General features: G+C 35.0%; 1 protein-coding gene across 24 annotated transcripts in view; it reads left to right on the top strand.

Annotated features, from left to right (window-relative positions):
- Window positions 1-8276, top strand: part of LOC144979050 (mucolipin-3-like) — a 116042-nt gene extending 107766 nt beyond the window's left edge. For all 24 annotated transcript variants that reach the window (XM_078925704.1, XM_078925756.1, XM_078925734.1 and 21 more), the window contains one exon: window positions 5521-8276. In XM_078925704.1, coding sequence (XP_078781830.1) covers window positions 5521-5578 — 58 coding nt within the window. In that variant the 3' untranslated portion in view covers window positions 5579-8276. The remainder of the gene's footprint in view (window positions 1-5520) is intronic.
- Window positions 8277-12636: the final 4360 nt, after the last annotated feature.

The raw sequence follows: 12636 nt of genomic DNA, 5'->3' as shown, positions 1-12636 counted from the left end.
CCCCTATGTCTTACTTTTTCTTGGGTGCTTTAATTGTAATTCTAGAACTTTGTACTATCCCATTTTCTTCCTTTTTACTGGCGCTGATATAACCTAAATGTGTTGCAAGTGCCGTAAAACCCTTAAAAACAAAAAAACAAACAAACATCATCATTCCTACCACAACTACCACTACAGCCACTTCCACATCATCAACCCTACTACCACTACTACAACCACCACCACATCATCATTCCTACCACCACTACTACTACAACCACCACAACATCATCCCAACCACCACTACTTCTACACCTATTACCACAGCATCATTCCTACCACAGCTACTACAACCACCACCACACAATCATCCATACGACCACTACTACTACAATCACAACCACATCATCCCTACCACCAATACTACTACAACCACCACCACATCATCATCCCTACTACAACCACCAAATGTTGTAATTACACTTTCAACTTTTGAAATTCCAACGAGTCGTGTCAGAAATTGCTGGGAGACAAATTATTTTGGATCGCATCTCAGTAAATTTGAGTGAAATTCAAATTTATAGGTTATGGTAGTATAGATGGGTCATGATCTTCACGATGAAAAATTTCCTCCTATTTTGTGACCAGTCATTCTCACCCCTGCAGTTAACAAGCATTGCGCGTCTGACCTAGTCGGGGTCAGAGGGACGGTGGAATTGCGTTGACATGAAATCTCTGTTCACGAGTGGTACGCTATTAATGTGGGTAAATGGTTCAATGAGAAACACATTTTCTATACCTTTTTGTGTATTTTAGATATTTTTCTCCAATCGAGATGGAATCAAGGTGTAGCGATTAAGCGGAGAAGGTGTGCGATTATATAGACAAAATTCTGTTTTTCGGGAATGTGTAGCGTATAAGCGGAGTGTGCGATTAACCGATGTGCGATTAAGCAGAGTGAACTGTACAATGATTTGGGGTTCGATTATTTATTATTGAAAACAGGCTCTCATAAATCAATCTGATTTTTGTAATGCCTTATCTTTTGCAAAGTGTTCTATGACTGTAAAATAAACAGGAGTATCATATTATGCCGAATCATGGCTTATTCCAACTGTAAGCAAGAAGGTCGAGGGTTGGGGGGGGGGTCAGTTTCTAAATTTTGTAGTCTAATGTTAGGTACACAGAAAGTCCCACAAGCAAAACTAACGGACTTTTTACATTGTATAATGAACTCACCTTTCCCCTCCTTCCCTCCCTCCCTCCCCCTTCCTACCACCTCTGCAAATGTTCATGACCCAGGGTTATTACAAGGCATAAAATGATTTATTTATATATTATTTATTTTTATATTGTTCTTGCTTTCATTTAACAATAATATCCATAATTCAATCAATAGCATGAATTTATTACATAGCATTCTTAGTTGTCTAAGCTGTTTATAAGTTTGAGTGAGGCATTCGAGACAGTTAGTTATTTTATCAAAATCCTTGTTTGTTATCTCATTCCCTTTACTTTTCATAAGTGGTCACAACTTTACTCAACATGTCGATCAGACTCTTACTTGAACTGCTAGATTTAACAACTCCCCTTAAGCAACCTAGTTTGTTTTTATGTCAATTCCATGTACCACTTCATTCATTTGTTATATCACGGTTATTTGGTTCTTTTTAGCTTGTTCCTTGCACCTGATTGTCCATGTATTTTCTTTATTAGCACACGATTTGCCTTGCTCCAATTTTTTTCTTTCTGTTTTGCCTATTCCTTTCTTTTACTTTTTTCTGTCTTTTCCATTGATTTGCACCAATTTTCAATAGAGTAAAGGAAAAATGAAAATATTCAATGTAACTCCATTTGGCTATTTACAAACAAAATGCTTTTGGTCTACAATTGCATTCTTTCTGCCCATCTCCCCACAAGGGCCTTATGTCGAGGTGAACCAACCAGATGCCAGAAAGGTTTTCAAGGGTTTCAAAGTTAAAAATCACAAAAATGGGCAGCTTTGGTTTTTGTCTCTTTTGGAACTATATTCAGTTTCCGCAGTAATATGTAAACACTTATTTTCAGGCGGAAGTCGTATTTTCGTTATGGGTTTTCAGTCCAAACTGGATGCATAATTCTTCTGTTTTCATCAAACAATGACTTGAATATGGATTTAATGTGTCTTATTACCACAACGGGCGCACTTTTTTCTTGCATAAAATAGGTATATCATGTATCATAAGTAAAAAATTCTATATAACATTAAACCTGATCAAACCCTCCTGTGCATCTAGGATACTTTTGTGTGAATCATGTCCAACAAATAAGTATTATAATATTACACAGGTGTCTTCTTCTAGTTATTTAAAAGGAAAATAGTTTGTAGCTCTAAATCTACAAAGCTTACTTTGGGTCGATTTATATTGTAATAACTATTTAAAGGCATACCATAATCAGCTATAAGCATTTCATGGGTTAGCTTCCTTTTTTTTTTTTCTTTTTTTTTTTTGTTTAGTTGTTTTTAAAAAATTAATTGCATATTGTCTCATTTAAGTGGAATTTTGAGCTATCATAGATTCTAAATGTAAATATAAGATAACTCAATTTGTTGACACAAGTGGAGAACCCGCAATATTTGCGGAAAAATAAAGGCAGTCATCTATTATACTTCTATTGTATTGTGGAAATTAACATAGTTGATAAATAAACAAATAGATCCGTGTAGTTGAGACTCCCTGAGCCCCTGACACCAGTGGTGTTGATGCCGCGTCATCCAAACCATCTTCGATGTAGCATCTGGATGCGTGAGAATTAGAAAGCAGGCTCCGCTTAACGGGGCATATATTACGCATGGACGCAGACCGCCTCCTATGTCGAACTTTTATTGCCTACTTGAAGAGCTCGACAACTAGACCAGCAGGCATTCTACTACATGGCCTGGACTCTATGCCCATTGACGAAATTGTGACTCTAGCCAGGAACAGCCGTGCTTGGTCCCAATATGTGAATTCCCTGTGACCGTGACACTTTTATGCTGATGTAGCATACTAATGTACAATGCAACTCATACATACAAACAAATAGATCATTTTAAAAATTTAACATACATAGAAGTTAGTTTTTGAAAATGGTAAAAAGTAATAAAAAATTAAAAAACAACAACAAAAAAACAAACCGTGGTAAACGAATACTGATGATTATGATAAAGTATCATAAAATATGATATCCATAATAAAAATACCTATGTTGTTTTTGGTTGTTTTGTTTTTTTGTTTTTTCTCAATAAAATAAATAATAATAATAAAAATGAATTCAAAGTATCAAAAATATATCTAATGATTATAACAATAAAATAAATTTAAAACAAAAATATTTTTTAAAAAATTGTCCACAATGGAATTTGAACCCAGTACATTCAAGTCGGAGTCTACAGCTTAACCACTCTGCTACAGAGCCTCTTAGATAAATAAGATATTTAAATGTGTCTTTCTATAAGATTATTTTATCCTTAATGTTACTTCTATTTTGTGGTTTTAAATTTCGGTCGCTTTTAAATAATTATTCTTTTTATTAACAAAGACGTACAGATATATTAACATAACTTTTGTGATCCTATTTATTGATGCACCGTCAATGGAGATACAGAAAAACACTACATTATTGCTTATTTCCAAGGCCAAAGGTTATGGCCTAAGCATTTCAAATGGAATTTTCCATTATCCTAATAAGGAAATGTTGTAAAAGAGTCATACTTAAGAACCCAAGTTCTATTTTTTTTTAAACAAATGACGTTGAAGGACTCATGTTTACATCCTAGCAGATATTCTAAATAATCATTTGAGTCAACGGCTGATCAAATCATGCTCAATTTAAGAAAGGTTTGCAATTTACTCGTATATCAATCTGTGAAAAATAGTTTTACAAAAGTGCTACTGTGGATAATCTTTCTCTTCTTTCAACATTTTCCCTGCCACCAATCAAAGATCCTACTTTTTTTCATGGTTCTCCAACTTTCTTCCTTCCTTGTCAGTAATATTTCACCTGTTTTTTTGAGCATTTACTTGCACTTGATGTTTCTGTAAAACTTCTTGGACATCTTTCATATAGGCTTAGTGAGGCTAATAAAGTGAATGTTGTCTGTAATTTCCAGGGGGAGTACGTTTTCAAATTGTGATTGGTCTGAAAGTACTGATTTAGGCACCGATTGAAGCATCTTCTAGATGTATGATAAATAAAACAAGGTTCAAACTGTCTCCCTGTGGTGTACCAATGTTGCTTAGAAATGATTTTTCTTCTGAGGCACTGATTATTTTCGCTGTTGTCCAGGTTTCCCTTATCAGAAATCGGATTAATTCAACTTTGTTTTCTAGAACTATTCCTTCCATAATTATTAATAAGGAGTGGCGATTGAAGGTATTGAAGGAACTAGACATATCTCTTCCTGTAATGACTATTTCTCTTTTTATATAAAGATTTGGCAGCTAACTATTTGTGGTTCCAAACTAGATCTGCAATACTTGAATCTACTTTGTGTGACAGATAATCTTCACCAATTGGTATGATTCTATTCCATGTGATATTCCGATTTTATTAAGCAGTGTAATTGGTCTCAAAATCTTTGGGGGTCCTTTCAGTTTTCAGCTTTTATATTGATATCAGCTACCCTTTATTAATATCCAAGTGTTTGTGATGTTGAAACATTTGATTGAAGATGTCTGCTATATGTTCATCTAATAGTGGTGGTCCATATTTTAGTAGCTCAACATATACGCTCTCTTCTCACCAGTGCTCTGTTGTTATTTTAATCTGTTGAAAGCATACTTTAATTCTCTTGGGGTGATAGGTTTATTAAGTAATGGTTTTGGGCATCTATCAAATGAGCTAATATGTACACGTAAAAAACAGACAAAGACAATGTTTCAATTTGTATACATTGAAGGAAAAAGGCACAACAAATATTGATAGCTTGGTGTGCTGATGACTGCTAAGAAATTTGTAGATTCTTATTTAAGCAATCATCACCAAAAAGATAAAAAGGTTTAGATTTAACTGTCCTCAACAAGTTAACAACATATCTTTTTACGTATAAGACACCATCCAACCTGAGATTGCGTTTTCAGGAGAAACCAAAGGTCATCAAACTTTCAATCAGACATCAGAGCTTTTTTACCACAGTTATGGTTTTCCCATCTGATAACCTCATCCACAAATGCAGCCACTAACATTTGCTGCCACAGCCACTAAACAAAGATGTATACCTTGATACTGATTGGGTTAACCTGGATGAGAATAAATTCCTTTTTGTCACCATTGTAATTCATTTTCTAAATAATGTTTTCATCTCAAAAATCCAAACTAAAAAGAACAGAAACAAATCTTTTAAAAAAAAAACATTTACTATTTTCTTGTTAATTTTAGGGCAGTTTCTGTATGTCCGGACAACATCTCCCAATCTAAAACCATTTTGAGGACTTTGATCACAGCTTTCAGCAATTGTGATGTACTTTTCATTTTGAAATCTCCTGACAAATTATTTTTTCTTTCTCATTTTTATGATAGGAGAGGCCACAGTTTCCAGGGTGTTGGAGAGCGGCAACATCTTATCGCCAGCATTTGAATGACAACAGAGTTAATGGCCAGGTCTGATAATATAATGTCGCCTCAACAATCTCTTTATTCTTTTTGTAATTCTGAGTGCAATATATCTGTGTTTTTGTAACATTGGCAGTGTTGAAGTACAGCATATATTCATTTTACACTGTACATTTCAAGAAAACCTTTGCTTTTTGTCAGAACTGTGCTGATATTATGTGTGAAAATACAACTATTTATATGTATATTATCTTGCATATATTATGTGTCTTGTTTCCTTTATCCTTAACTAGAGGGGTTCAAGATTACTCTAATATGACACTGTGCAGTATTGGATGGATTCTAGCCAAAAAGCTCATCATCATCATTATCATCATTAATAGGAATACTCTTGTGATGAATTAAAGAACTAGAAGTTTATTTCAAGATTTTCCCTGTATCTTTTTAATACTCAGAAACGCAAAGGCATATTCTACCGTACTCTGAAAGAAAATTATCGTGTTTTAAATTTTGGCCAGTTTGAGCATCTTAACTGCTGCCTCTGCCACTTTGCTTGATGCAGGCTCTCACAACCCTAAAAAAAGTCGCTTCAAATTATTATCTATTGAGAGCCACTTGGGGTTGTGAATAGCTCATACGGTAGAGTCACGATCTCCCCGGCCAGGCAGAGTTGTCATAACAGTAAGGTCGCGGGTTCGAGCCCCCATGGCCGTCATGACGTTTTTATTCTCTGTTGTCTTCTGGCACTTTCCTACTCACTTCATTTCTTGTTATAGTGGGAATGAGGTCACTTGTTGTCCTCTCCCCTTAAAACTGTTTTTCTGAGTTGCTTTCTGTCTTTGTCTTGGAATGAGATCTTAGCTGAGAAAGAAACAGTCAAATGTTTAGCATTAGTTTTTTTTCCTTGTAAATCATTTCTTTTATGTTTTATTAATTAGTTATGTTTTCTGTTTTGGATATATTCTATAAGTATTTGAGTGTAATCTTTTTAGTGGGATCCTGTGCTGGTGTCTGGATGAGACTTTTAGGCGATTTCAAACTTAGTACACAGATGGTGTTCTCTTGGAATCTGTTCCCTATTTGAACAAATCTTCTTTGTAATATTTTTCTTGGGTACCTTTATTTGTAATTCTTCACTATCTCATTTTCTTCCATTTTACTGAAATGACCAAAATGTATCGCAAGAGCTGTTAACTCCTTTTGAAAAAAACATAAAAACAAGAAAGCTACAAGATGACCCCTGGCAATCCAGTGCAGGCCACTATCACTGATTTCTTCAATTCCAATGATTTCAATGCAGCAATGTCTAACTTCATGAATTTGACCCTTTTTTTAAGATCTTCTAATAATACATGTCCGTTGACTACTTCTTCTTTCAGCTTATCCCGCATTTTGCAGGGTTGCCATAATGAATGCCACATCTCCATGCATATCGGTTCAGCGCATCATCTTCCTCCAGGCCCAGTTCTTTTATATCATCTTTTACCTTATCCAACCATCTAGTCTTTGGGCGTCCCTTTTTCCTCTTTCCTGCTATTTGTAAGTCCAATACTTTCCTTCCCACGTACTTCCTCTCTAGTCTGTATACATGTCCAAACCATTTCAATCTATCTTCTCTCATCTTTATTGATACATTCTTCACTTCAGTCAACTTCGGATTCGTTCATTTCTCACTTTATCTTTTCTTGTCTAGCCAAGTGACCATCTCAACATCCTCATTACTGCCACCTCAACTTCTTTATCTTGTTTCTTTGTTGTAGCTGCTGTCCATGTCCATTGACATTGATTTGAAACATTTGCCATTAGTCTCCCCTCTACCCTCATTAAAAAAAATTGCTCTTGATTATTAAGATTTTACCACTGTCCCAGTGATGTTGATATCATATCTGTCTTGTACTATAACAACTATTGCACTGTTTTGTTAAATAATACATTCACTTTTATTAAGTAATACCTCTTGGCATTCTTTTTGTACAGAAGGCATATATTAAGAGCATTTCAAATTCACCTAATTAGCGAGTTTTTTAGGAATAATTGGAATAGTTTTTTGTTTGTTTTAATCTTTAGAAATATTTTGCCACAGATCGCATGTATTATAATATAATTATTTATGTTATACAACAGCATTTTCTCTCAAGTGCCTTCATTGCACATAACACAATCTTGTGTAACTTAAATGTATAAATGAAATTTATATTTATACTTGTATATATTACCTCACTGACTTAAATAATTGAAACCCATTTACCATTCTGTCTCCTAAGAAAATATGTCACATTTGGAAATAATGGCCACTTTTAATTTTGAACATGTTAAAATTGTGATGGCTTCATTTTCACTGAAAACTTCATTGTGTAGCTGTGCAAAAGGGGTCTTTACTTTTTATCATGCAATTTTTGAATAGCCCCAAGCTTTCTTCATCACCCACATTGGGTCGATAATCGGAGCATATGTAAAGTGTCCTGGGGCCTTTAATTTTGATTTTGAGATCTAAAATGTGTAAAATTTGTTTTAAAATGTTTTAATAACTCTTAAGTTATTTGATGAAATCTACAATGTCAACACAATAGTGTACTCCAGAATATCACATATAGAATTCTATTGATAAAACACAGTGTAAATTATTTCAAAATCACAAATCACTGCTAAAACACAGCTGTGCCTGTTTGGCGCATTACACAATCTGTCAATTGAATATTTCTCAATAAATTTTTTTGAATGTACATAGAGTTTAAATGAATTGGTTTGATTATGGTGAAATTTCAGACTTACACCAATTATTGCGATGGTGACAAGCTTTTAAACTTATCTGGGGGGTTTTCTCTCACCCTTAAATATATCTCTCATCTGATATATATTGTCGGAAAACTTGTTTGATGAAGCTAAAATTTAGAATTGCATAATTATTTTTGTAGCAAATATTCTCCAAAATGTATCGTCATCGTGTGAATATCTTCATTCTTTTCAACAGATCCATAGTTTCACATTAACTTTAGTGTTGCATTTACTTCTCTGCGTAATTGAAGCTCCTTTGTTATGAGAATTAAAATCAGGGTGGAAGCTGAGATTTAGATTGAATTCTGTAATAAGCATGCTACTTTGAGTATGGTAGCTACCTTGTTACTTCTTGCCTTTTTTCCCCCATACATATCTCGGCTTGTGGAAAAATTGTACTTGAATATTTTTTATTAGTGAGAATTTTTCATAAAATATAAAACTGGATTCCAGGGCTCTAATTCATGGAGCGGGACTACGACGATAGTCCTAGACTAAATCCGTAGTCTCAGACTAAAAGGCGTAAGCTATTCATGAAGCCGGACTATGCAAAGTCTTAGACTAAACGAGGGATTAAACGGGTGAAATTTACTTCCGCGATTTAGCAGGCGTTTAGCAGGCGTAAATATCGTAGTCTGGGACTAAATTTCAAAATTATATGTGCTCTACGCTGGGGGAAGTAATTGTACAGCGATTAGAACAAGGATACCCAACAGTTTTTGATTTTATTTTTATTTTTATTTATTAATTTTTTTTTTTTTTTTTTTTGGTTTTGTTTATTTTTTCTTTCTTTTCTTTTCTCGAAGATTCGACAATCACACATACACTCCTCATCTTGCCCATTCAAAACCGTCTCCATGGCCTCCCCCCCCCCCCCCCCCACACACACACACACAAACACACAGTTTCCATAGTAACTTCCTCCTCCTCCTCCTACTACTGCTGCTACTTTCACTATTATCATTACACCTACTACTACTACTACAACTACTACTACTACCACTACTACTTCTATTACTACTACTACTACTACTACTACTACTACTACTACTGCTACTACTACTACTACTACTACTACTACTACTACTATGTCTACTAGTACTACTTCTACTACTACTACTACTACTACCACCACTACTACTACTACTACCACCACTACTACTACTACTACTACACTTCTGCTGCTTCTACTTTCACCATTATCATTACTCCTACTACTACTACTACTACAACTACTACTACTACCACTACTTCTACTACTACTACTACTACTACTACTACTACTACTACTACTACTACTACTACTACTACTACTACTACTACTACTACTACTACTACAGTGGACTCCGGATAAGACGATGCCCAGGGGAACCGAGAAAAAAATCGACTTATCCGAAAATCAACTTAACCGGAGTGTAACCAAATGAGCAAAAACGCATGTGAACAAGGCAAACCAATCAAGAATAAGTATGTCCCTTCATATCGCGCGGTCTCTGTAGTGGTCATCAGAGGCTCCTACCCCCAATAGCCCCATAGAGGAATCAGAATACATAAAAATCGGAATTTGATATAAAAGCGGAATCAACTTACTGTTATTGACTATGACATGCTTTGCAACAGAAAATGTAATAGACAATCCAAAAGTACTCAAATGATTAAAATATAAAATGTGTAAAAATGTACAGATTGTGTAAAGACTAAGAATGGGGTCAAATAATAATAAGAGAACACACAGGTCCTGGCCGTCTGAGAGCAAAGCATTGAACGGATGGATTTAACCTTGTCAGATCCCCCCCCCCCCCCCCCCTACACACCTAAACAAACAAACGCGCGTGCCGGTACACACACACACACTTACACAGGGCTAAAATTAAATAGGGAAAGAAGCTGACCGTACTCAATAATATTATTACGGAATGAAGCCAACATATAATATTACAAAGGTCATTGACCTCACAAATTGGAGTCACCATAATAATAATACTTCGGTCAACCCCCCTCCCAGACAGCACACACTTTGAAGGGACTAATCAGACTCACAAAATGTGTGTTGATTGACCATAGGAGATGCTGACGAAATAAGCCATAGCTCACTTTTTTTTTCACTACAGACTTTTATTTTATTAAATGTTCCTCGATTGGAAAGGTGAAAAGCGGAATTTTTGCCTTGAATTGGGAATGTATACCAATTAAGTGAAATTATTCCGCGAAAAGCGGAAAGGTAGGAGCCTCTAGGTCAAGGTCATGCTTCTTGTAAATCGTCGAGACAGAAATAGCCGGTATGCCAATTTTCTATGCGATGATTTTCTGTCGCATGCCAGACTTTCCAAATGCATCGAATCTTCCTTTTCCGCGATAGGTTTGCCATTGTAGTTGTAGACTTGATTTGAATTCTTGATAAAATTGATACTAATTAAGAGGGCCATTACATAGGATGGCCTGGGATTAGAACCCAAAAAAAATCTTGAACTTGAAGTTGAGAAATTAAAGTTATTCAATACTGCTTATGTACATTGAACACGGACGTCAGGAAAAGCACCTACATCACATCGATGTGCGCCAATCGTTCGCGGATGTTCTTAACCACTGAAAATTCTTACTGGTAGCTTTTTTAACCAATGGAAATACTTGTTTATTTGTGATTTTATTGTAGTCATGAGTGATAAGAACATCGACTTAAGCGACATCGACTTATGTGGAGTTTGTTTGTTTTTTACTAATGTTATATAGGAAGAAGGGGGAGGGACCAAGAAAAAAAATCGACTTGGGTAAAAATCGACTTAGGCAACGTCGACGTATCCAGAGTGCACTGTACTACTATTACTACTACTACTTCTACCACCACTACTACTATCACTACTACTACTGCTACTACTACTACTACTACTACTACTACTACTACTACTACTACTACTACTACTACTACTACTACTACTACTACTACTACTACTACTACTACTACTACTTTCACTATTATCACAACTACTACTACTATTACTATTACTACTACTGCTACAACTACTACTTCTACTACTACTACTACTACTACTACTACTACTACTACTACTACTACTACTACTACTACTGCGACTACTATTACATTTCTATTATGTCTTTTATCATCCATTATTTCTAGAAATTTCAGTCTCTCACTGGCCTTATCATTTCTATCACACCACGCTAACGATTCGTTCACACTCCAACCATCGTTGAGTACAGACGATCCAATTTATACTGCATTTCATATTATTTGTTTTTTGTTGTGCCGACGAAGAGTTTGTACCCGAAACGCCCATTGTCTGTATTGTTCCCACCGATTCCTCTCCATCATTGTTCTTTCGTTATTATTTTCGGGACCCCATGCTTCAGGCAGTGCCCACCGCTCTCTACTTAGAACAACGCCACACAGCGGATAATTGCCATCGTTACTTATATTTACTAAAAACATTACACACACACATTCTCAAACAATTTTTACACTCCTAAACTTGTCTCACACTATTTTTATTTGTGGGGCCAAAAAGAAATATAATAAAACGATCAAAACAAACACGAAGAAGAAATAGATATGATTTCTGTGTTACTTCGTATGACGCATGCGCAGCTGGAAAAGTAACACATTTCTATGACGTTTTGCGAATCCTCAGTTAAAAATAGATTGACCTCTGTAGTCTGAGACTTGATAGTCAGGGACGAAGTCTGACTCCATGAATAGCTTACTTTCCTTAGTCTCGGACTTCCCAAAGTCTTAGACTACAAAGTCTCAGACTTTGCTATAATTTGAGACTACCATAGTTTCGGGCCATGAATCAGAGCCCAGTTTTTTATATTCCTAGATTCAATACTTGAGATTTTTAATTTTTTAAAATAGCTTTGCCAGCTGTTGGCTGAAATCAAATAATAAAAAATTATCCTATTAATAATAATAATATATACTTTATTCATCCAAAAAAAAAAAAATGGAAATTCGTAAACAGACATGGCATACATAAAAATGTATAAAAACAAGGTTGAGAATCTATGGCGACAATGTATACACACACACACATATATATATATATATATATATATATATATATATATATATATATATATATATATAATATATTATTTTTAAAAAATATTTACCACAATGTTTGAGACAGTCTACATTAATGTTTCAGGCTTAATTTGCCATCGTCAGGACACATAGAACAAAACAGTCCTGACGATGGCAAATTAAGCCTGAAACATTAATGTAGACTGTCTCAAACATTGTGGTAAATATTTTTAAAAAATAATAATTCGCTCCATTACTACATGTCAAGC

This window comes from Berghia stephanieae, chromosome 1 (assembly GCF_034508935.2).
Source record: "Berghia stephanieae isolate SIO BIC M18660-M18661 chromosome 1, UCSD_Bste_1.3, whole genome shotgun sequence".
Taxonomy (NCBI): domain Eukaryota; kingdom Metazoa; phylum Mollusca; class Gastropoda; order Nudibranchia; family Aeolidiidae; genus Berghia; species Berghia stephanieae.
Note: the sequence above shows the minus strand (reverse complement) of the source record. Positions and strands in the feature narration are given on the sequence as shown.